At 45.4% G+C, this 24,905-nt stretch overlaps 2 protein-coding genes across 3 annotated transcripts in view; both read left to right on the top strand.

The window, feature by feature from the left end:
- The window catches only part of aifm4 (apoptosis inducing factor mitochondria associated 4), a 64,077-nt gene extending 56,913 nt beyond the window's left edge, over nucleotides 1-7,164 (top strand). For both annotated transcript variants that reach the window (XM_052467568.1, XM_035758727.2), the window contains 10 exons: nucleotides 1,226-1,356; nucleotides 1,550-1,665; nucleotides 1,807-1,878; nucleotides 2,007-2,070; nucleotides 2,373-2,449; nucleotides 2,553-2,670; nucleotides 4,213-4,311; nucleotides 5,937-6,012; nucleotides 6,666-6,770; nucleotides 6,909-7,164. In XM_052467568.1, the coding sequence (XP_052323528.1) occupies nucleotides 1,226-1,356; nucleotides 1,550-1,665; nucleotides 1,807-1,878; nucleotides 2,007-2,070; nucleotides 2,373-2,449; nucleotides 2,553-2,670; nucleotides 4,213-4,311; nucleotides 5,937-6,012; nucleotides 6,666-6,770; nucleotides 6,909-6,939 (889 nt within the window). In that variant the 3' untranslated portion in view covers nucleotides 6,940-7,164. The remainder of the gene's footprint in view (nucleotides 1-1,225; nucleotides 1,357-1,549; nucleotides 1,666-1,806; nucleotides 1,879-2,006; nucleotides 2,071-2,372; nucleotides 2,450-2,552; nucleotides 2,671-4,212; nucleotides 4,312-5,936; nucleotides 6,013-6,665; nucleotides 6,771-6,908) is intronic.
- A 981-nt stretch (nucleotides 7,165-8,145) lies between these two features.
- LOC118372752 (vacuolar protein sorting-associated protein 53 homolog) overlaps nucleotides 8,146-24,905 on the top strand; it is a 31,899-nt gene continuing 15,139 nt past the window's right edge. Inside the window, exons 1-9 of the mRNA XM_035758748.2 lie at nucleotides 8,146-8,313; nucleotides 11,455-11,535; nucleotides 13,301-13,350; nucleotides 13,427-13,493; nucleotides 20,074-20,160; nucleotides 22,553-22,668; nucleotides 23,065-23,184; nucleotides 24,479-24,557; nucleotides 24,664-24,807. Coding sequence (XP_035614641.1) covers nucleotides 8,224-8,313; nucleotides 11,455-11,535; nucleotides 13,301-13,350; nucleotides 13,427-13,493; nucleotides 20,074-20,160; nucleotides 22,553-22,668; nucleotides 23,065-23,184; nucleotides 24,479-24,557; nucleotides 24,664-24,807 — 834 coding nt within the window. The 5' untranslated portion in view covers nucleotides 8,146-8,223. The remainder of the gene's footprint in view (nucleotides 8,314-11,454; nucleotides 11,536-13,300; nucleotides 13,351-13,426; nucleotides 13,494-20,073; nucleotides 20,161-22,552; nucleotides 22,669-23,064; nucleotides 23,185-24,478; nucleotides 24,558-24,663; nucleotides 24,808-24,905) is intronic.

Below are 24,905 nucleotides of genomic sequence, written 5' to 3'. Positions count from 1 at the left end.
TTTGTTGCCTTACAACCGAGAATTAAAATAGATTTTGGGGAGTTTGTATCATTTGATTAACCTAACATGCATACCACTTTGAAGATGCAAAATATTGAAATTTTGAGTGAAAACCTCCTTCTATCAGCAAGGGCATTGAAGATGAAACATGGCTGGGTCTTTCAGCATGACAATGATCCCAAACACACCGCCCGGGCAACGAAGGAGTGGCTTCGTAAGTATCATTTCAACGTCCTGGAGTGGCCTAGCCAGTCTCCAGATCTCAACCCCATAGAAAATCTTTGGAGGGAGTTGAAAGTCCATGTTGCCCAGCAACAGCCCCAAAACATCACTGCTCTAGAGGAGATCTGCATGGAGGAATGGGCCAAAATACCAGCAACAGTGTGTGAAAACCTTGTGAAGACTTACAGAAAACGTTTGACCTCTGTCATTGCCAACAAAGGGTATATAACAAATTATTGAGATAAACTTTTGTTATTGAGCAAATACTTATTTTCCACCATAATTTGCAAATAAATAAATTAAAAATCCTACAATAAGATTTTTCTGGGTTTTTTTTTCTTCTCATTTGGTCTGTCATAGTTGAAGTGTACCTATGATGAAAATTACAGGCCTCTCATCTTTTTAAGTGGGAGAACTTGCACAATTGGTGGCTGACTAAATACTTTTTTGCCCCACTGTATATATTCCTAATCCATTCCTTACTTAGATTTACCTGTATTTTGGGTATATGTTGTGAAACTGTTAGATATTACTTGTTAGATATTACTGCACTGTCGGAGCTAGAGGCACAAGCATTTCTCTACACCCGCAATAACATCTGCTAAACACGTGTATGTGACCAATAAAATTTTATTTGATTTATCGTCCCTAGAGTGAATAGAGTACTTGTCAGCACAAAGCAAGAGGAGGATATTTGTAGGTCCTTTTGTTGACTACAGTAATCAAATAAGGGCACATTTTTAAAGAATCAGTCACACTGGTCCCCTACCTGTCTTGGTATATGCTACCTAGACAATGTCAGAGCCATAGCTATAGGCCTACAGCGTTTGTCACCACATTCTCCATGACAATCACATTCTCATTTGAATTGGTGACCATTTGAATTCTAGATGTCAAACTCTACTGAATCTGTATGCCTATCTAATGATCTGTCCAATGCTAGCATACTAGCATGTTAGCTGTCGTTTTACCCACGTCTCCCTTTCTTTCTGCTTCCTTGTAGGGCGAGGCCTCTGAGCTGTCCTGGCTCTGAGTTGGAGGGAGTGAGGATACTGCAGAGCTACGAGGACGCCAAGGAGATCCACCAATCCTGTGTGGGAAAGAAGGCTGTGGTCGTTGGAGCCTCCTTCATAGGTTAACCATAAAGAGATCACTTCATACTGTTCACTGAGGAGAAGTCCTATTTTTTTATTTAATTTATAAATTAAATGTATAAGTAGTTTATTAACAATAGGTTTGTGACTTGGTTGCTTACAGTAAGTTGAGGTTGTTGTATTTGATTTGTGTTCCTCAACCAAGTTTTCCCTCCTCCATTTTTACATCATAGGTATGGAGGTGGCATCCTACTTGGCAGACAAAGCTGCCAGTGTGGCGATGGTTGGCAACGGCTCATATCCCTTTGAGAGGTCCCTGGGCCCAGAGATTGGGAAGATGACAATGCAGGTCTGAGACAATGGTTATCATATGTAATGTACTCTACCTGATACAATACCCACCACTAGGCTGCAAACGTTTATGAATATGTAACTCCCAAGTTTTGGTAGTATAACTCAAACACGAGTGTGTGTTTCTTCTCTGTCGAAGATGTTGGAGGAGAGCAAAGTCAAGTTCTACATGAACGACGGAGTGGTGGAGATCAGAGGGGAGAATGGCAAGGTATAATAAATCAATATTCACCCAGCAGCAAACATCACCACAACTTACGTCACTGTAATAATACACGTTATGGACATTCTCTCAAGACCCATAGAGATGATTAAGATTGAACATTGTTGTTCGTATAGGTGAAAGAGGTTGTTCTGAAAAGCGGTGCGGTCGTGGAAACGGATGTGGTGATAGCAGGGATCGGTAGGTAATCTGATACTTCTGCATATCCTTAAAGATCTATAAAGGATCCATTAGAGTTTCCATCAGCTCACACTTTCCCTGTTAAATCTCTCTACATGTTCTCTGTGGAACTTTCCCATCCTATTTCCACAATTGGTTTGAATTAACCAGACCTAGGTTCAAATAGTATTCGGTGTCCGGCAAGCTCAATCAAGCAGAGCTGAAATATTTTAATGAAAATAAATACTATTTGAACCCAGGTCTGATAGATGGGGTTTCACAATGTTGGAGGTATTGATGTAACCATCATGTTTTCTCCTTAGGTGTCATCCCTAACTCTGACTTCCTGAAGGAAAGCCAGGTGGAGGTGGATTCTAGAAAGGCTGTCATCATTGATAAGGTAACCATGATGATGGTTATCATTAACAAGCTATAGTTATGTTGAGGTAATAACTATGGTGCTAATGGTTTACACTCCCCAACACATTGCTGCTTCCCTACAGTTCATGAGGACCAACATTCCAAATGTTTTTGGAGCAGGAGACGTGACGTCCTTCCCTCTCACCATACGGAAAGACCAGAGGGTCAACATTGGACATTGGCAGTTGGCATCAGCTCACGGTAAAATCTAATTTTATTTGTCACATGACTCGTAGAAAAAGGTGTAGACTAACAGTGAAATTCTTACTTACGGAACCTTTTCCAACAATGCAGAGTTACAAATATATATGGCTATATATAGGGAGTAGAAAATAACATGGCTATATATAGGGAGTAGAAAATATCATGGAATATAATATGTGTTTGGACCATAATAGATCCTTAGTGATGTGGACACAGAGGAACTTGAAGCTCTCGACACACTCCACTACAGCCCCGTCAATGTGAATGGGAGCGTGGTCAGCCCTCCACTTCCTGTAGTCCACAATCAGCTCCTTTGTCTTACTGACATTGAGGGAGAGGTTGTTGTCCTGGCACCACACTGCTAGGTCTGACCTCCTCCCTATAGGTTGTCTCATCGTCAACGGTGATCAAGCCTACCACTGTTGTGTCGTCAGTAAACTTAATATGGTGTACAGGAGGGGACTAAGCATGCAGTAGGGGACTAAGCACGCACCCATGAGGGGCCCCCGTATTGAGGGTTAGCGTGGCAGAAGTGTTGTTGCCTACCCTCACCACCAGGATCCAGTTGCAGAGGGAGATGTTCAGTCCCAGGGACCTTAGCTTAGTGATGAGTTTTGAGGGCACTATGGTGCTGAACTCTGAGCTGTAGTCAATGAACAGCACTCTCATGTAGGTGTTCTTTTTGTCCAAGTGTGGAGTGCAATAGAGATTGCGTCATCTGTGGATCTGGGGAGGTATGCGAATTGCAGTGGGTCCAGGGTGTCTGGGATGATGGTGATGATGTGAGCCATGACCAGCCTTTCAAAGCATTTCATGACTACAAATGTGAATGTTATGGGGCTATAGTCATTTAGACAGGTTACCTTTGTATTCTTGGGCATCGGAACTATGGTGGTCTGCTTGAAACATGTAGGTATTACAGACTGGGTCAGGGAGAGGTTGTGGCCTTGTGAATGTTAACCTGTTTAAAGGACTTACTCACATCAGCTACGGAGAGCATGATCACACAGTCATTCAGTGTTGCTTGTCTCGAATCGAGCAAACAAGGCATTTATCTCTTCTGGTAGGCTCGTGTCACTGGGCAGCTTGTGGCTGGGTTTCCCTTTGTAATCTATGACCGTTTACAAGCCCTGCTACATCCAATGAGCGTCAGAGCTGATGTAGTAGGATTCGGTAGCAGGATTTCTTATATGCATCCGGATTAATGTTCGGCACCTTGAAAGAGGTAGCTCTAGCCATTTAGCTCAGGGCGGATGTTGCCTGTAATCCATGGCTTCTGGTTAGGATATGTACGTACGGTCACTGTGGGGACAATGTCATTGATGCACTTATTTATGAAGCCGGTGAGAAAAAAAAGACTGCTATGCCTGTATTCTTCATTCATGATCCTGAAACTTTTGTCCCTGCCTATCACTAACACACCTGATTCAGCACAAAAAAAACAGAAGTCAACCACTATGGATATGGCAATGAGAGAATGTCAATTGGTTGGATGTTAGAAATAGAATTAACATTTTAACGTGTTTGCTTTTTCCTCAGGAAGGGTTGCAGCACTGAATATGTTACAGAAGCAGATTAAGATCGATTCTGTTCCTTTCTTCTGGACAGTGCTGCTAGGGAAGAGTGTCCGCTACACAGGTGATAATCCGAGATGAGATAGTGATGCCTCTAAACTCTTAGAAAAAGGGTTCCAAACGAGTTCCATGTAAAACCCTCTGGAAAATGTTCCACATGGAACCCAAAAGGATTCTACCTGGAACCAAAAATGGTTCTTCAAAGGGTTCTCCAATGGGGACAGCCGAAGAACCCTTTCAGGTTGTAGATAGCACCTTTGTTTCTCTTTCATTCTGCACTCTTAGAAACAGTCACTGTTCAATTAACTTATAGTGCATTCGGAAAGTTTTCAGACCACTTGACTTTTTCCAAATTATGTTACGTTACAGCCTTATTCTAAAATGGATTACATAATTTTTTCCCTCCTCAATCTACACACAATACCTCATAATGATGAAGCAAAAACAGGTTTTTATAAATGTTTGCACATTTATTAAAAAAAAAAAATTAAAAATCATATTTGCACAAGTATTTGCTGCGCGCTAACCAAGGTTGCCAGGTGCACGGTGTAGTCTCCGACACATTGGTGTGGCTGGCTTCCGGGTTGGATGCGTGCTGTGTTAAGAAGCAGTACGGCTGGCTGGGTTGTGTATTGGAGGACGCATGACTTTCAACCTTCGTCTCTCCCGAGCCCGTACGGGAGTTGTAGCGATGAGACAAGATTGGATACCACGAAATTGGGGAGAGAAAAGGGGTAACATTCAAAAAAAAAAAAAGGATATCTCTGTGCTGTGCTCTGTTCATCTTTCCCTTGATCCTGACATAATTCTCCTAACATGCATCACCATAGGGATGGTGTCAGGTTTCCTCCAGACGTTGGCCTGTATAACAAGTGTCACGAGTTCAATCTTGGTTTCATTAGACCAGAGAATCTTGTTCTCATGGTCTGAGAGACCTTGTGCCTTTTGGCAAACTCCAAGCGGGCTCTCATGTGCCTTTTACTGAGGAGTGGCTTCTGTCCGGCCACTCTACCATAAAGGCCTGATTGGTGGAGTGCTGCAGAGATGGTTGTACATCTGGAAGGTTCTCCCGTTTCCATAGAGGAACTCTGGATCTCTGTCAGAGTGACCATTGGGCTCTTGGTCACCTCCCAAACTTCTTCCATTTAAGAATGATGGAGGCCACTGTGTTCTTTGGGATCTTCATTGCTGCATTTTTTGGTACCCTTTCCCAGATCTGTGCCTTGACACAATCCTGTCTCGCAGCTCTACAGACAATTTCTTCTACCTCATGGCTTGGTTTTTAGCTCTGACATGCACTGTCAGCTGTGGGACCTTGTATTGACAAGTGTGTGCCTTTCAATTGATTTTACTACAGGTGGACTCCAATCAAGTTGTAGAAACATCTAAAGGAAGAGCAATGGAAACAGGATGACCCTGAGCTTAATTTCGAGTCTCATAGCAAAGAGTCTGAATACTTATGTAAATAAGGTATCTGTTTTTTGTTTTTAAGAAATTTGCAAAAAATGTATGACAATTTTCACATTGTCATTATGGGGTATTGTTTGTAGATTGATGAGGATTTTTTTATATAATACATTTTAGAATAAGGCTGTATCTTAACCAAATGTGGAAGAAGTCAAAGGGTCTGTATACTTTCCGAATGCACTGTATGTGTCTTATTTGTCTCTCATACCTATCGTTTCCAAGGCTACGGTGAAGGATACACAGAGATCATATTCAAGGGCAAGGTTGAAGAGAGGAAGTTCCTAGCTTTCTATATCAAGTAAGTGACAATGCATTGCCCTTTCTGTTTTGGTTGGTAGTTTTGTAAATGTCATATCTGTGCCTAAGATGCATCGTGTGTAGTTGGGCACAACATAGGAAAATGTTTTGCAGCGGAAATTAAAATGAACGTTCTTATTGGACAAGACAAGTTCTGTTTTAATATGTTTCCTGGGGGCCTTCCTAGTGGCGCAGCGATCTAAGGCATTGCACCGCAGTGCAAGAGTCGTTACTACAGACCCTGGTTCATTCCCAGGCTATGCCACGTGGCCGGGAGTCCCATAGGATGGCGCACAATTGGCCCAGCGTCGTCCGGGTTTGGCCGGGGGGCTTTACTTGGCTCATCGCGCCCTAGCGACTCCTTGTTGCGGTTCGGGTGCCTGCAGGCTGACCCCGGTTGCCAGTTGAAAGGTGTTTCCTCCAACACATTGTTGCGGCTGGCTTCCGGGTTAAGCTGACGGGTGTTAAGGAATGCGGTTAGTCGGGTTATGTTTTGGAGGACACATGACTCCACCTTCGCATCTCCCGAGCCTGTTGGAGAGTTGCAGCGATGAGACAAGATTGAAAAAGGGGGGTAAAAATTGAAAAAGACCATTTAAATAAATATAATTTTCCTTGAACACAACTCTGAAAGCATACATATGTGATAACCAGGGACAATCAGGTGGTGGCAGCAGCCAGTCTGATGTTTGACCCTGCTGTCGCTCGACTGGCAGAGATGATGTCAAACGGATTAGTCATAACCAAGGCACAGGCACAGTGAGTTACCATTTTATATGTACACAAGCAAGAGAAATATATGAGAGAAAGAGGCAGTGTGTTCATGCCTTAGAATGGTGTTAAGTTAATCAAAATGTTGTATTTCCCACATAATCTTAGTTTACGTCTCTTTTGTAGATCTGATGACCTCAGTTGGTTGCAAATGTAAACCTCCTCTTCCTGCAACACTCCATGGTCAACGCCCGGTCCGACGGTACCTCCTTTAACCCTCAAATCAATGGATATTAAAAAAAAGGAACATTTTCTTACTCTTCTCTCTAATAAAAAGCCAAATGGTCTCAGGATTATGTTTGCTGATCGAAAACTACTGGGTGTTCTGTGTGATCTGTTGTGTTTTTAAAATCTTTTTAGGAATAAAAGGACTATTCTATGACATGTCTTTATTGCCTTTGAATGTCTTTACAGTTACAGTATTTGGTATATATACACACCTTTTCTCAATAATACCATATGCTGTGGTTCAGGTGGTGAGAAATAAGAGTAGTAGCCTCAGGATATCACGGTCCTCCAGTATCCCAGAAGCCCCGGCCCGCCCTAATATTGAATGTGATGCGTTGCCTGTCAGGAATGGAGTGGGGGGAAGATAGAAAGGTGTTGAAAAAGCACTGGATTATGGAAGTGTAACAGCATATGAAACAGCAGCTCAGACATCTTTTAGAAAGATAGATGTAATCCAGGCCCAGTTGTAAGTGAACATTTCAGAACACAATACTATGCCTTCTTGAATATATTCACAGATGGATCTAAGGACCCTAAAACAGGGAGGACAAGTGCAGCTTTTAGTGTTCCTGAGTTGGCAGTGACAAAAGAGCAACAAATAATTTATCTGTTTACACAATGGAGTTGATGGCCACACTCTTGGCTGCAGAGTGGCTGGAGGAGACAGTGTAGTCATCTGCTCTGACTGGTGTAGCACGGATTACCTTAAATTAATTTGTGTCTCAGGGCAGACAGGATGTATTATATGACATTTTGTAAAGACAGTGGTTAGAAGCAAAGGGAGGTCCTCAGGCCGAGAGAGAAGGGAGGAAAATTTCATCACAAGGCTGAGACTGGTGGGGAAACATCCAACTGGGAGGTGTGATCATTGTCAGGGGGAGATGAATACAGTGGAAGACATTCTATTTCAGTGCCAGAAATATTGGAGGGAAAGGGAGCGATTGTTATTAGGTTTGAGGAGTAATGAGGTTGAAGACAAGATTAAGTGCAATGCTGTGGAAATCTTCAGGGGGATGTAGTATTTAACTATGTATTTCGTTTCCTTAAGGATATGAAAATATTGGGCAGGATTTAGGCCTTCTCTGTCTCTGGTTCACACTCCAGTCCAGTTGGTGGCGGTAATCCACCTTAAAGTTGGTTGCCAACCGCCATCTAAAATCCCCAGAAGAAGGAGGCGAAGGCTCTGCTTTCTGCGGTAGCTAGCTAGTTGTTCATGATGATGGAGGAGGAAGAATTGGAATTTGCGGAGGATTTGGAAGCGATTTTGCACCTTACTCCTGAGGTGCAGTTGGCCATCGAGCAGGTAATCGTGTGCAAAGTGGGATAGTTTCTTATCTGCAATGAAAATAGTAATTTGTTTACAGGCATGAGCTAGATAGCTTACCTAATGTTAGCTGTGTTGTTATCCTAGTTAGCCTACTAGCTACATTAGGCTTGTTAGCTGTTTTAGGGACCTTTGCGTACAGCTAGTTAAGTTATTTTCAATACATGTAAACACTCATATTGTCTCTGAAGTTTTGTATTTCTAGCTAGGTAACGTTAACTGACTAGCTAGCTTTGTCTAACAGCACCCTCCCCTTTGGTAAAAAAAAACAGACAGGTTGCCACCCCGGCCTTACTGGTGGTACCTGTCATTGAAACTGACACTAGCACGGAACCCAAACCGGGTGCGCCATCGTGCATAAATATATTTTGTACCCCACACATAACGATACTAGGTTAAAATATCAAAACAAACTCTGAACCAATTACATTTATTTGAGGACATGTCGAAAGCATTAAACATGTATGGCAATTTAGCTAGTTAGCTTGCACTTGCAGGCTCATTTGTCCTATTTAGCTAGCTTTCTGTTGCTAGCTAATTTGTCCTGTGATATAAACATTGAGTTGTTATTTTACCTGAAATGCACAAGGTCCTCTATTCCGCCAATTAATCCACACAAAACGGTCAACCGAATCGTTTCTAGTCATCTCTCCTCCTAGGCTTTTTCTTCGCTTGACTTTATATTGCCCTGAGGCACTGTGCGGTCACCCATAAGTGATGGTTGCGCTTTGGGTGCAGGTGGTGGGACTTCAACCACTGTTGAAGAGGCCGGATATGGAGCAGGCCCTGGGGAATCAACAAGGCAGGTTAGGGCAGATACCACCCACCCCAGTCGAAAGTGGTCGAGGCAAGATAAGATCGCCTGAATGCTGCTGGTGGGCAGGCGTGCTCTCATGAGAACTGAGTCCAGTTCCATGCCAATGAAGGCGATCCTCTGGGTGGTTGTCAGATGACTACTTGTTGTTTACAATAATGCCCAGCCCACTGATGTGGGTCAGGAGCATGCCTCTATCTGACAGGACCTGGGTCCTGGTCTGGGCACAAATCAGCCAATCATCCAGGTAATTGAGGATCAACAGTCAAAGATGCCAAAGAGAGGCCGAAGGGAAGAACCATGAATTTGTAAGCCCTCCCTTCGATAGTGGATTGGAGGTACTGCCAATGAACTGGGTGAACAGGAACATTGATGTACGCATCCATCAGGTCAAGCGTCACAAGCCACTGGTCCCTGGACACGGCCTGCAACACGCGGCTGGGAACAACATGTGGAACCTTAATACTTTCAAGTACCCATTGAGGTTGCGGAGGTCCAGAATCTGTTGAAACCCTCAGTCTCTTTTTGGGACCACAAAACAAGTGGAGTGGAACCCACCTAGCTGTTCTGATGTCTCAATCATGAGGATGAGACCCTTGTCCAGGAGTGAGGAAATATCCAGCCGCATGGTTTTCTTCAGGGGGTCGGCCACTGTGATGACACGAAGGCCCCTGAAGGACGGATGCCGGAATTGTAGTCGGTACCCCTCGAGCATTGAAGACAACACCCATGGGGACTCCTCACACTCCTCCCACTTTGACTTTTGAGACTGGGAGAAGCGGCCAAGGAAGGATGTGTCAAGGGACCTGCCGGGGCCCACCTCTCTTCTGGCGCCCCGAGCACATCGGCCCCCCAGGCACGTCCCTATGGTGGTGACGGTTGACACCTGTCACAAAGGGAAGCCATATGCGCAGCCAAGCCAATAAGGAAGCTTGGAGGAATAGGAACCCGGTGAGGGACAGATGGCGAGTCATCACTCTCCACCAGTTGATGTCCAGTGCAGTGGCTACCTGAGTGAATAGGCTCCTCAGTGCCAGCATCGTCCCCCAGGAACAGCCTATCACTGGCCAACAGGGAACAGCTGTTGTTGCCACCTAAGCTATCAACCTCCTGACGCAGGGCATGCGCCCTCCTTTCAAGGTGGTCCCAGCGGTCTGACTCTGGGCCCAGTAGAGGGACTAACAGCTCGTTGCCGCACCACTCATGAGGGAGGGAGCTCATCCCCAGCCAGAGCCCCAGCCTGGCTGACCCATTTGCGCATGGCCTCCAATTGTGCCAGGTCCAGGCGTTCTAAGAACACCACACAAAACAGGCATCCAGTATGGCTCAAACCCAGGCAGTGCATACACAAGGTATGTGGATGCCAGCATCAAAGCTGTCACAACGGGAAGCCATAAGCTCAGCCAAGCCAACAAGGCCACGGAGCAGGGGTCCGACGCCCTGTGAAAGATATGTCGTGACCCGGATGGAGGTATAGGAACCCAGGGAGGGATAAATTACCCGGTACCTCTGCAAATACAGGAAGACCCCTTTTAGGAAAAACAGGCAAACAGCAACCAGGTAATGGATTTGATTTATGTGTTTTATACCAACTGCAATATTACCTAGCCGGTTTAATATCCAAGCAGTAAACAAAAAACAGCACCATATGATGGTGTAACTCCAAGGAACTCCAAAGTAAGTGTCTCAACGTAGTGGTAGCCCACCACCATACCCTTGCAGTCTGCAGGAGAAAGAACAAGAAAACGCTGTAGGGGAATTGGCAGAGAACCGGACAGCATGTTAAAGCAATTCACAACACACACAACAAACCAGTCTGCAAGTTGTGTAAGGTTAATACAGTTTGTGGCAGCAAGAGCCACCAATATATTAATGGATGCACACAGAGTCGTAGTGTAATGCTAAAGGAACACAAGCACGACAAACCACAGGCGGAAGATGCAGATCAACCGGGTGCAGCTAGTGGAGCACTCTAGAGGAGGGGCTGGCCATGTGGCCAGCTGCTCCAGGCTGCAAACTGCCAGTGAGTATATTTCCACGCAAGATATTACACTTACCAGTGATTTACCAAGTGAATTTCAAAAAGTTTGTACCTCAAACCATACGGACGTCCGGCGAGAAAATGAAAGAACGTGTCGCGGCAGTGGGGTCTATATATAGGGGCGGACCCCAGCCGTGACACAGGTGTACACGTGAGTTAATCTGTAAATCCTTACCTCTGATGTATCCCTCCACCGTGGAGTGATCCAATATAGTGAAACATAAGCAACAACATGTATTTAATGAGCCATATTTATATGCCTTAGGTTTTCCCCAGTCAAGACCCATTGGACAGAGCAGATTTTAATGCTGTGGAATACATCAATACATTGTTTCCTACTGAGCAGGTAAGACTGGAGTCCTTCACAGAAACTAAAGTCCCTTTATATTACACCAAGGCTCTAGTCTTGGATACTTTAAAAAAATATTTTTTTTATTTTTATTTCACCTTTATTTAACCAGGTAGGCTAGTTGAACAAGTTCTCATTTGCAACTGCGACCTGACCAAGATAAAGCAAAGTGGTTCAACACATACAACAACACAGAGTTACATATGGAATAAACAAACATACAATCAATAATACAGTAGAACAATCTATTTACAGCATGTGCAAATGAGGTAGGATAAGAGAGGTAAGGCAGTAAATAGGCCATGGTGGCAAAGTAATTACAATATCGCAATTAAACCCTGGAACGGTAGGATGTGCAGAAGATGAATGTGCAAGTTGAGATACTGGGGTGCAAAGGAGCAAGATAAATTAATACAGTAAGCTATATCATTTCATACATATGTTCTTGTTACAATGATGATACAAAGTTATAGTCTAGCAGCTGGCTGACACCACACTCAAATTCTTCCTGACTTCAGTCTGGAAAGGGACTCTGACACAGCTACGACCGAAAGTTACTTTTTCACAAACCCTAAACTTTTTCCTAACATGAACTTAATTCTCCTAATCTGCTGTGTTCATTCTGCTAACCTGCTGCCTAAGTTATCCTAACCTGCTGCCTAAGTTATCCTAACCTGCTGCCTAAGTTATCCTAACCTGCTGCCTAAGTTATCCTAACCTGCTGCCTAAGTTATCCTAACCTGCTGCCTAAGTTATCCTAACCTGCTGCCTAAGTTATCCTAACCTGCTGCCTAAGTTATCCTAACCTGCTGCCTAAGTTATCCTAACCTGCTGCCTAAGTTATCCTAACCTGCTGCCTAAGTTATCCTAACCTGCTACAAAAAGTCACTTACGGTCATAGTTGTATTGAAGTGGCGTGTTTACAGGGAATCTCGTCTGGAAAAGCTCCGTGATGTTGTAGGCATGATGCGTCAAATTACCGATTGAGGGGATTCATTTAACCTGCCATCTGTTGAACCGGTCTATGGCCCCCGAGCACCCGACCCCTTCCAATACAACTGTTGAATTTTCAAATCCAAACAACTCTTTTTTTTATTGTCACATACACGGGACAGGTGCAGTTAAATGTGCTTTCAACGCCCCCAGGAGAAATCTCCCTGGGAAAAAAACGTTTGGGAGAACAAATCAAAGCTCAAATCCATTTTTGTGTGAATATGGAACTGACAAACTGACTCCTGTGAACAGACAAGTGTCAGAGCTCTCACTCGCTGTTTTCCACGTTAGTCTCGTCAGCCAGGCTAAAAATGGCCATACAAATGTAAGAATCTGAACCTGCACGATCATAGTAAAAATGATGTCCTCAAGCTTCCAGTAAAGCGAGACACAACTTCCTCTTGAATTATGGTTGAACATAATTCTCTCTTTTAGCCTCCGGAAGATGCTAAAATCTCTTGAGTAGGTCGCTAGGTGTTGAAATAAAGATGCTTTAGTATTTTTAAGTGTATACTTTTTTTTTGCTTGCTCTCCTCACTTTTCAAAAAATTAATTTAAACATTAAAAAAATGTATGGCCTAGCAAAACAAAGGGCTTATTGACCTAGTAGAAGGTAATAGTCATGATGAAATGCCCACTAGATGGTGCTGACTGTGTACCTTTAACATTAGAAAATGATCCATCATCCAAATCAGTCCATACAACTTGGTTTTGTGTGAAGAATGGATTTTAGTTAATACATAATCATGATACCCCTGTGTTTCCTCAGTCACTGGCTAATATAGATGATGTGGTCAACAAGATCCGTCTGAAGATTCGGTGAGTGACCTCACTTTATTATTATTATTATATTTTTCATGAGTTTAACCGAATGTTATTTATTTTGTGTGTTCAGGTGTCTGGATGACAACATCAGGACGGTGGTGAGAGGCCAGACCAATGTGGGCCAGGATGGCAGACAGGTGAGTGAGGGGAACGTCTGGGATTACTCTTCAGTGTGTGGCTACCTGTTGTTCTTGGATCATTTTCCTGCAAAATACCCCTGACTCTGTGTAAATACTTAGGTTGTTGGTTGTTATTTATGAGCTAATTTAAGGATTACGGTGTGTGCATGTGTCAGCACGTGTGCATGTTTGGAAGGGTGCTCTATATGTATGTATGTAAGTATGTGTGTGTGTGTGTTTTGGTATGCTTGGTATGTAGCACTGGGCTCAGCGACAGAGTGCTTTGATAGATGAACAGCAGTAGCAGCTTACTGTGAGACCCAGTAGGGCCTTTTGGTGGAGAGAGAGACAGCCAGTCGGTCTACACTGGTGAGCCCCCACAGAGGGTTGACTTTGTGGCTACAAGACAGTAGCATGTTGCTGCTGCCTCAGTCTCACACTCTCTGTACACACCTGCTGTGTCTCACACACACACACTTCATCCATCCAACAGACTGGTGAACTGAGATGTTTTGCAACCTTTTGCCCAGTGTTATTACTCCTAACCCAGACAAATGTGTTGGTGCTCCTCTTTCTGTTTCTCTGTCCTCACTAATGCCATGGAGAAGGACAGGATGAGTCAGAACCATCCCGTTCCCTACTGCTGTCCTACAGGGAATGATTCCCCTCCTTTATTCAGGGGTTCAATTTGGACCTGTGATTTGGTGTCACGCCGTTTCTCATCTGAGAACGTCAGAAAAAACATTGATGTACTGTAATGCAGATCCTCGCTCTGTCAGGGAACTGTGATTTTGAGGGGAAAGTGACACCTGATGGGGGAGCTGTTTCAGTGTGTGTTGCGTGTTACCGCTGTGTCCTGCTCTGTTACAGCTGGATTATCGGAAATGTTCTGGACAGAATCCACTAACCCATGGGGTTGGTAAGCGCGAAAGCATGGCACTGTACTGTACCGTTGGGTTTCTGGTCTGGTGGTCTCGTAGCCGAGGGCCTCTGAACCATCTGCATCTCCCACAGAGCTGAGGGAAGATCCTTTCTGCAGATGGAAAGATGGAGAGGTGTTCATTGCAGCCAGAGATGGAGAGAGCGAGAACAGGAGAGGAGAAAATGACAAAGTTGTTGGGTGCACACTTGCCTGGCACGCTAGTTTGGCAGTGTGTGTTCCAAGGTGCCAAATACACCTACTTAATTGAGCGCTCCTAATGACAAAGGGCAAGCCAGTGAACAGAAAGTTGACAAAAGATGGATGTAAGAACGGAGGTGGAGAAGGGCTGGAAAGATTCCTCTTATATTTAGTCTGTAGCGGCGGCAGACTGGCAGTGATCATCAGAGCAGGGTGCGGGTGGAGATTTAGATCTCCAGGGGAGGGGTAGATGAAATCAGAATGCCAGGGATATGCCAGGGATATTTGGAGCAGATGGGGGAATTTGGGTGCATGTATGTGGGTGCATATGAGAGTCTTAGGACAAGGAGGGGGCTCTTTGATGTTGTTGATTATGATGGCATGAATTACACACACACTGGAAAATCATTCCATTCAGTCTTCTCGAAGCAGTTCGGACTATTTTGTTGTCATTTGCCTGCTCTTTTACTAAGCAGCTGTCAAAAGCAGCTACAAGTGGTCTGGCCAGCCCATCGTCATGGTAACATGGACCAGAAGGCCAAACATGTCTCACTGGTTCACTGCAGTTTAAACTGCCTGAATCCCATTTAAGTCAACTCTAGTTGCTTCCATTACACCCCATTCTTTTTAGACTTTACAATCGCACAGTAAACAATTTATAAGTGATGAATAAGTCGCTCTCAGACATACTATTGTTCTCCTGATTATGAAACTTTGCAGACAAAATAAAAAAGGAAACTGTTTCTTCCCTGAGGAAATGGATTCATTGTTCTCAACAAGCTTATTGTGGCTGCATTGAGTATGGAACAGTGAGTGGCAAAGGCTCGGTGTTGGAGGGAGGGTGGGGCGTTATAGGAGTGGGAGAGAGGCTCATTAACAAACCAAACATTTGTTATCAATGACATGTAGCCCAGCCATCATGCCAGAAAATGTTAACTGCATTGAGCTTGCATAGCTCAGTCACCATAACCATTATCCAGCTATACACTACATTTCCCATGTGCAGCTAGATGTCCCCACATGGTCAGGTCAGCTGTGGGGCTTTATGGTCGTCAATGAGGCAGCGGATGGGGATCCGGCCGGCGGGCATGTGGATGGGTTATGGTTATTGTGTGTGCATGCGGATGTCTTACGTGTGTTGCAGATGTCTTACTGTAGCTCCTGGCATCTGGGATGTACTTATTAGGAACACTGAGACGGAACCTCCTTGAGAAGCAAACATAACATTAAATATTTCATCTAGGGGAAGTTTACTGAAAGGGAAGTTTAATGCTTCAAGTTGGGTTCTCTGCTCTTTCTGCTTTGTCTCAGTTTTTCACACCATGTACTTTATTGTCCATTTACATGGAATTTCATTTTGTGACCTCAGGATACAAATACACAACACACATCAACAATATATTACATGGAGTACAGAACTCTCGGTCACTCTCTTCCTCTGTCATTCATCTCTCTCTCTTTCTTTCAGTCTCTCATTCTCTAATGTCTCTGTTGATGTGTTGCTGTTTCTTTTCCCCCAAAACAATATAAACGTATCCTTTAACACTGGGTTAATGTGAAGGTTACCATGTACTTTGGACACACTAGTAGTGGCCCACCCAACCACATATATAGAATGACTAGAGTGGACATGCCCATACAAATCTATGCTCATTCTATTTCTATGGACCAAGCATCCAGCTCTTTATACTGGATTCTCAATGCCTTTGCCCTCTCCTGTAATATACCAGAACATATTTCTGTCCCTGTTATTATGGAGTAATTTGTGCAGAGAATAAGCTACTTATTGTGGCCTCGCCTGTTTGCTTTATGAACAAATGTGTATGTTCAGTATGATAAGAGCTTGGTACATATGAAGAATGCCTTGTATACTGTTTATTGAATGTTGAAAAATGTCTTAATTTACTATGCACGATCTAGACCTACCCAATAAACTACAGGGTCTATGGATAGGAGGAATGCGTGACTTGTCATTGTGGGGGACATCCACATCTCTTCATATCTGTCAGTGAAGAAACAACCCCTCTAACCGCCCCCTGCCTTCCCCTCCTCCAAACATCTCCAAATAGAGTCCACATGTGTGGCAGACAGTGCTCTATTTCTGCAGGGATGAAATGTGGCCTCTCCCCCATCTGGGACTGGGTTGGAACAGAGGATGGATGGGGGCGTAGTAGAGATAGCGATCTCAGCCAGGCAGCCTAGTGCTGGACTGTGGTCTCCCGACACCCTTCCCAATGCTCAGACACTTGGGCGATTAGGCTAAACATAGGAAATTAATGTTAGGAGGAGAGAGGCTAGGCAAGTTGGCTTCTCAGGGTCTTGATCAAGGTCTTCAGACTATGGGCTCTACTCAGCGTGTGTGTCTGTTATGTGTGTGTGTTTTTGGTATTGGTTGTTTGGGCCTCAGGCTGTTATGGAATTGGTATTCTGGTGGGTTCTTAATGTGTTTAAGGGTAGTTTGTCTCTCGGGGCCTGTTTGAATCAAAATGACATCTGGAGGTCGACAGATTATGATTTTTCAACGCCGATACCGATTATTGGAGGACTAAAAACAGCCGATGCTGATTTTTGTGTGTGTGTGTGTGTGTGTGTGTGTGTGTGTGTGTGTGTGTGATAATGACAATTACAACAATACTGAATTAACACTTATTTTAACTTAATATAATACATAAATAAAATCTATTTAGTCTCCAATAAGTAATGAATCATGGTAAATTTGGTTTAAATAATGGAAAAACACAGTTGGAGAAGAACGTAAAAGTGGTAGAAGAGAGTGAGAACATATGAAAGCTGGCGGTTCCTTTTAACATGAGTCTTCAATATTCCCAGTTAAGAAGTTTTAGGTTGTAGTTATTATAGGACTATTTCTCTCTACCATTTGTATTTCATATACCTTTGACTATTGGATGTTCTTATAGGCACTATAGTATTGCCAGCCTAATCCTGGGAGTTGATAGGCTTGAAGTCATAAACAGCGCTGTGCTTCAAGCATTGTGAAGAGCTGCTGGCAAACGCAGGAAAGTGCCTTCCACCGCTCAGTCAGACTGCTCTATCAAATCAAAGACTTAATTCTGATTTAATAAACTCACAGAAATATGAGCCTTAGTTTCCGGATTTGACCATATTAATGACCTATCATTTTGAAAACAAACCGTTTATTCTTTCAGTGAAATTCGGAACCATTGCTGTTAAATTTCACAACCTTCAATGTTATGTCATAATATGTAAAATTCTAGCAAATTAATTACCGTCTTCGTTAGGAAGAAATGGTCTTCACACAGTTCGCAACAAGCTACATAATCCAAACTGCTGCATATACCCTGACTCTGCTTGCACAGAACGCAAGAGAAGTGACACAATTTCCCAAGTTAATATTGCCTTCTAACATGAATTTATTTTACCAAATATGCAGGTTTAAAAAAATGTATACTTGTGTATTGATTTTAAGAAAGGCATTGATGTTTATGGTTAGGTACACATTAGTGCAACGACAGTGCTTTTTTCGCGAAGGCGCTTGTTAAATCACCACCCGTTTGGCGAAGTAGGCTGTGATTCGATGATAAATTAACAGGCACCGCATTGATTATTTGCAACGTAGGACAAGCTAGTTAAACTAGTAATATCATCAACCATGTGTAGTTAACTAGTGATTATGTTAAGATTGATTGTTTTGTATAAGATAGGTTTAATGCTAGGTAGCAACTTACCTTGGCTCCTTGCTGCACTCGCGTAACAGGTAGTCAGCATGCCACGCAGTCTCCTCGTGGAGTGCAATGTAATCGGCCATAATCGGCGTCCAAAAATGCCGATTATGAAAACTTGAAATCGGCCCTGATTTAATCGGTCGACCTCCAATGACATCCTCCCTCCCTCTGAGGTAATCACAGATGTGAGAGGGTTGGATTGGTGAAAGCAGTTACTGTAGAGACCTTGCTTTCACTTAATCAATTGGGTATAGATCAATCAATGGTAAACTCAAGGAAGTGAGGCAGAAAGGAGTAATTTTGTATTATTGTAAGTATGTTGATGGTCCTGGCCAGTGGCAACCCTCAACAGGTCATGACCAACCAAGCTTCTCAGCTTCCTGCCCCTGACTTTCCTAGCCTTTTCCTGGTAGACTACATGGTAATTATTTATCAGAGCCTGCCCTGCATGCCCGCTGGTTTAACTGAGGGGTCTACCAGTGTGTGTGTGTCCACATACAGAGTCTGCCTGTGACCTTGAGTCTGGCTCTGTGACCCTGTCATCATGCTAAGCCTCTTAAGTAGAATAGATGCTGCTTCCTTCAGAGACAAAAAGGAATCCATTGCTGTCAACAAGCAGATTGTGTGTGAGGAAGAGAGTATGTGTGTGTCTTTTCCCTGTCCGTCCACTTTTGAAGAGCCTTGTAAAAGTGGTACATTCCTTAGGCAGCTGGTGCCGGCTGTTAGGATTCCATTTTTGTGAGAAGGAGAGGAGAGCCCCTCCCACCCACACACACAGACAGACACACCCCACATTGGGCCAGTGTTAGGCCAGTTACCCCCAATTACTCTGGCATCAGATAGCAGTGCCAAAGCCCAGCTCAGACCATCAAAGCCCGGCTGCGTGGCGTAAAATAGATATATTAGATAGCAATTAGTTTACTTCTCTGTAAAAGAAGCTCCACTCTGTTCTCCACCCCAGTTGTTCCAATAATTTGTGGTCAAACACTAGTCACTAGGACTACATTTTTAGAGGATTGGAAAGACTGTACATCTTTTGACCAGAGTTGCACTTTATTTGACATTTAGCTTGTCACCCTTCTCTGAGCGATGTGATAACACATGTCATGAGCAGGTATTCTGTCTAGCCAGTCAGTCAGTCTATAACATGGGTTTTTGGGGTTCAAATACATGGATATGGGGTTGTGAATGGGTAGTAGGATATCTCTCTGTGCAGCTGCTGGCAGGAGAGGGAGACCGCTCTTCTTACCGACTGGAATGTGAGCGCAAACTGTGGGAGAAGTTTCATCCCCACGCCGTTCCTTCTGGTTTCTCATCACGCTATTTTGCTTGGTTTTCCATTCCCCTGCTGGGGTGCCTATAAATACAACCTGACAGGGAAGAGAGGAGAATAGCATGACTCCAGAATTTCCCTGGTTCTTCCTACTAAACAAAGATGGGGTTGATTAGCCTATAATCTTGAAACCTAGAGCCAAATTCTTACGTGAACACTCGCCTCTGACCTGCTTTAAGGAGAGACTAAATAGCCTGGTCCCAGGTCTATTGTGCTGATTTGCCAACTCCTATGGCCATTGTCACGCCAAACAAATGTGGTACCAGGCTAAGGGACGATAGAGAAGTTGAAAAGAATCCTTCTTTGCCTTAGTTGCTAGATGTCAGCTACATCCCACTGTGTCTGAAGAGATGTCTGCCAGAAAGTAAACTTGTTTAGAGAGTCCTGGTACCTAAATGACCTCTTTCAACCCTGTCTCTCTCTCCTTTGTCTCCCTCCCAGGCACTGGAGGAGGCTCAGGTAGCCATCGGCCAGCTCTTTGGTAAAATCAAAGACATTAAGGACAAGGCTGAGAAATCTGAGCAAATGGTGAGTAAACAAACAGAACACAGCCAGACTCTCCCACAGGAGCCATCTTGTTTACCATGTCTAAAGCTTCTCTCTGTCTGTGTGTGTGTGTGTGTGTGTGTGTGTGTGTGTGTGTGTGTGTGTGTGTGTGTGTGTGTGTGTGTGTGTGTGTGTGTGTGTGTGTGTGTGTGATTGACTGAGGGTGCCCCCTGGGGACTCTGACATACAATGTAGTGTTATTATAAGTGGAGGTAAGCCTCCTGCTGTGTGTGTTGGTTCTTCCTCTCCTTGTGGGGACCTAATTTAAAAATATATATATTTTACCTTTATTTAACCAGGCAAGTTAGTTAAGAACAAATTCTTATTTTCAATGACGGCCTAGGAACAGTGGGTTAACTGCCTGTTCAGGGGCAGAACGACAGATTTGTACCTTGTCAACTCGGGGGTTTGAACTTGCAACCTTCCGGTTACAAGTCCAATGCGCTAACCACTAGGTTACCCTGCCGCCCCAAATTCCCCACAAGGATAGTAAAACAAGGAAAATGATCTTCCATGGGGACATTTCACACATCCCCAGGAGGACAAAGGCTATTTTAAGCATAGGGGATAGGTTTACAATTGGGGTTAGAATTATGGTTAGGTTCTGGGTTAGGGAAAATGTGATTTTGAATGGAAATTAATTTTAGGCCCCACGAGGATAGAAGAACAAAGTGTGTGTGTATGGGGGGGTCACAGGAAGGCTGCTGGGCTGGGTGGGTAAAGAGGGAGAGGGAACAATGGAGAGGAACCCCTCCCTCAATGGGTATGTTGTAGCAATTATGTCTCAACTCAAACAGATGTCTCTGCTCCTCGCCACTCTCTCTCTGCTCCTCTACTTCTATCCCCTCCTCTTCCTCCCCCTCTCTCTGCTCCTCGCCCCCTCTCTGCTCCTCTACTTCTATCCCCTCCTCTTCCTCCCTCTCTCTCTGCTCCTCGCCCCCTCTCTGCTCCTCTACTTCTATCCCCTCCTCTTCCTCCCTCTCTCTCTGCTCCTCGCCCCCTCTCTCTGCTCCTCTACTTCTATCCCCTCCTCTTCCTCCCTCTCTCTCTGCTCCTCGCCCCCTCTCTCTCTGCTCCTCTACTTCTATCCCCTCCTCTTCCTCCCTCTCTCTCTGCTCCTCGCCCCCTCTCTCTCTGCTCCTCTACTTCTATCCCCTCCTCTTCCTCCCTCTCTCTCTGCTCCTCGCCCCCTCTCTCTGCTCCTCTACTTCTATCCCCTCCTCTTCCTCCCTCTCTCTCTGCTCCTCGCCCCCTCTCTCTCTGCGCCTCTACTTCTATCCCCTCCTCTTCCTCCCTCTCTCTCTGCTCCTCACCCCCCTCTCTCTGCTCTTCTACTTCTATCCCTTCCTCTTTCTCCCTCTCTCTCTGCTCCTTGCCCCCTCTCTCTGCTCCTCTACTTCTATTCCCTCCTCTTTCTCCCTCTCTCTCTGCTCCTTGCCCCCTCTCTCTGCTCCTCTACTTCTATCCCCTCCTCTTCCTTCCTCCCCCTCTCTCTGCTCCTCTACTTCTATCCCCTCCTCTTCCTCCCTCTCTCTCTGCTCCTCGCCCCCTCTCTGCTCCTCTACTTCTATCCCCTCTTCCTCCCTCTCTGCTCCTCGCCCCCTCTCTCTGCTCCTCTACTTCTATCCCCTCCTCTTTCTCCCTCTCTCTCTGCTCCTTGCCCCCTCTCTCTGCTCCTCTACTTCTATCCCCTCCTCTTCCTCCCTCTCTCTCTGCTCCTCAACCCCCTCTCTCTGCTCCTCTACTTCTATCCCCTCTTCCTTCCTCTCTCTCTGCTCCTCGCCCCCTCTCTCTGCTCCTTTACTTCTATCCCCTCTTCCTTCCTCTCGCTGCTCCTCGCCCCCTCTCTCGCTGCTCCTCGCCCCCTCTCTCGCTGCTCCTCGCCCCCTCTCTCGCTGCTCCTCGCCCCCCTCTCTCGCTGCTCCTCGCCCTCGCTGCCCTCGCCCCCCTCTCGCTGCTCCTCGCCCCCCTCTCGCTGCTCCTCCCCCCGCTGCCCCTCTCGCCCCTGCCCCCCTCTCGCCCCCTCCCCCCTCTCGCTGCTCCTCGCCCCCCATCTCTCCCTGCTCCTCGCCCCCCCTCTCTGGCTGCCTCGCCCCCTCCCTCTCTGGCTGCTCCTCGCCCCCCTCTCGCTGCTCCTCGCCCCCCTCTCTCGCTGCTCCTCGCCCCCTCTCTCTGCTGCTCCTCGCCCCCCTCTCTCGCTGCTCCTCGCCCCCTCTCTCGCTGCTCCTCGCCCCCTCTCTGGCTGCTCCTCGCCCCCCTCTCTCGCTGCTTCTCTGCCCCCCCCTCTCTCGCTGCTCCTCGCTCCTCACTCTCTTCTACCGCTTTCCCCTCCTCTCCTCTCCCCTACCCACCCCTCCCTCTCTCGATCTCTTAGGTCAAGGAGATAACGCGGGACATCAAACAGCTGGACCATGCTAAGCGTCACCTGACCACCTCCATCACCACCCTCAACCACCTGCACATGCTGGCCGGGGGCGTGGACTCTCTAGAGTGGGTACTCACAGTGCCACCTATGGGCGTGGAGGGGAGGGCCAACAGTGGGCTGCGACCCATAGTTTGAAAAGCACCGATCTAGAAGTTACACAGGGATGAATCCTAAGTTAAATACGTGTGGGCGACTCAGACCTTTTCTTGTAATACATGCATTGATGTCAATGGAAGATTTGTGAAAATGTAGCTCTATGTGCATCTCATGTTAGGAGTTGGCACATAAAAAGGAATACTAAAGATCATTGGAAACCATTGTGCACTGTTACTGCCTCAAGGCAAGGTGCTGTCTTAGTTTGGCACATATACCATTGACTACACGTTGAAGTGGCTGCTCGTATGTGCATCCACTAGCAAGAACTCCAAGCTAGAACTGTCAGTGATCTGTGTGTGTCCCAGGGCAATGACGAGGAAGAGGCAGTATGGAGAGGTGGCTAACCTGCTACAGGGTGTAGTCAACGTCCTGGAGCACTTCCACAAATACATGGGAATCCCTCAAATCAGACAGCTCTCAGAGAGGTAACCATACACGCACACGCATGTACGCACACACCCCTGCACATGCACACACACGGGCAACACATTCCCTTTCTCAACTGACAGCCAGCCCAGGCCAGGCCTGTTGAGCCCAGAGGAATTATGTTGTGCTCATCAGAATCAGACCCTGTTTTATATTTACTGAGGAGAGGAGGCTGCAGGCTGCTGAAATAGACAGGAAGGAGATGCACTGAATAGGAACTCCTTTATGCAGACATTTTCCACTGAGGGCTTGGGCTGTGCTTTCCACTGGCTGGGTGTGTTTGAGAGAGTGTCCTTGAGTGTGCGTGCCAGAGAGGAAAAGTGTGATTGAGAGAGCGAGAGTGTTTCTTTGTGTATCTGCTCTTGTGTGTGTGATTGAAAGAGTAGGCCTTTGTCCTCTCTCTTCTTTCCCCTCCACAGGAACAGTTCTGGGGTGTGTTAAAGCACTAGTCCAGACCCCATACCATCACTACAGAGTAAGGTCTGTGTTCAGCCTTCAACCCAGCTAGTCCCTATGTCCCTCTGGCTGGGGGAGCTAGCTATGCTATCTGCTCTGTTTGCCTTGGAGTGGATGATGAAAACATGAATTTAGGAGAGTAAGGAAGCGTGTGTGTGTGTGTGTGTGTGTGTGTGTGTGTGTGTGTGTGTGTGTGTGTGTGTGTGTGTGTGTGTGTGTGTGTGTGTGTGTGTGTGTTGTCGTTGAATGTTTTTTTTTCTTCCACAAACTCATGTTTATCCAGAGTTGTGTGTCCATCAAAGCCACCCACACTCTTACCACCACTGTTTTGTTATCTGGAAAAGGTTAAATGGAAAATCTTCAGAAGAAATTGACAAACATTTGGTGGGATGACCAGACAGAGGGACAGCTGGAGCATTGGTCTGACTGATTGTCAGGGGCATCTGCAGGGCACTGCCCACCCTGTGGCATGGCATCCATCTTGTTTACTCTGGAAGGTTTTTCTTGTTGCTCTAAGATTGGACTCTGAATGCCCCACCAGATTCACTCTTCACATTAGGCCAGATGTTCTGGTTCCCACCGTGGAACTATGTGCTGTACTGTGTAACCCAATAAACTCTTCTGGAATTTGTCTGTCCCATTGAGTAAACAAAACCACTGGCCTGAAACCAGTCAGTCACAACTTACCAGTGGGTCACACCCAACCTAGCTACCATTTTGGAAACTGTTTCATGATGAAAATATCTACAGTTATGCTACACCAGCTCTAAACACCGCTCCAGCTTTCATGATGGCAGTGTTTTCTCAATGTTTCTCCACTGTTTGTGTCATCCACAGGGTAAAAGTGGCCCAAAGCGAGCTGGGGACTCAGATCCTGGCAGACTTTGAAGAGGCCTTCCCCGCTCAGGGGTCGAAGGTGAATGTGCTATATGTGCATCATTAAATAATTGTATGTGTGACGATACATTAAATAGATAATGTATGTGTTTACCCAAGGTATTTTGTGTACTTTATATCCCCAGAGAGCAGGGGGACCCAGTAATGTTCTGAGGGATGCCTGTCTTGTGGCCAACGTCTTGGACCCCCGCATCAAACAGGAGATCATCAAGAAGTTCATCAGACAGCACCTCTCTGAGTACATGGTGCTCTTCCAGGAGAACCAGGATGTAAGTTTCAGTTTATTGTACTGCTAAGCATTAAAGTGGAACTGACAGCATTTTAGCAAAATGAAATATTATTAAAATCTGTTCATATACACTCCCAG

The sequence above is a fragment of the Oncorhynchus keta genome, chromosome 18 (assembly GCF_023373465.1).
Source record: "Oncorhynchus keta strain PuntledgeMale-10-30-2019 chromosome 18, Oket_V2, whole genome shotgun sequence".
Taxonomy (NCBI): domain Eukaryota; kingdom Metazoa; phylum Chordata; class Actinopteri; order Salmoniformes; family Salmonidae; genus Oncorhynchus; species Oncorhynchus keta.
Note: the sequence above shows the minus strand (reverse complement) of the source record. Positions and strands in the feature narration are given on the sequence as shown.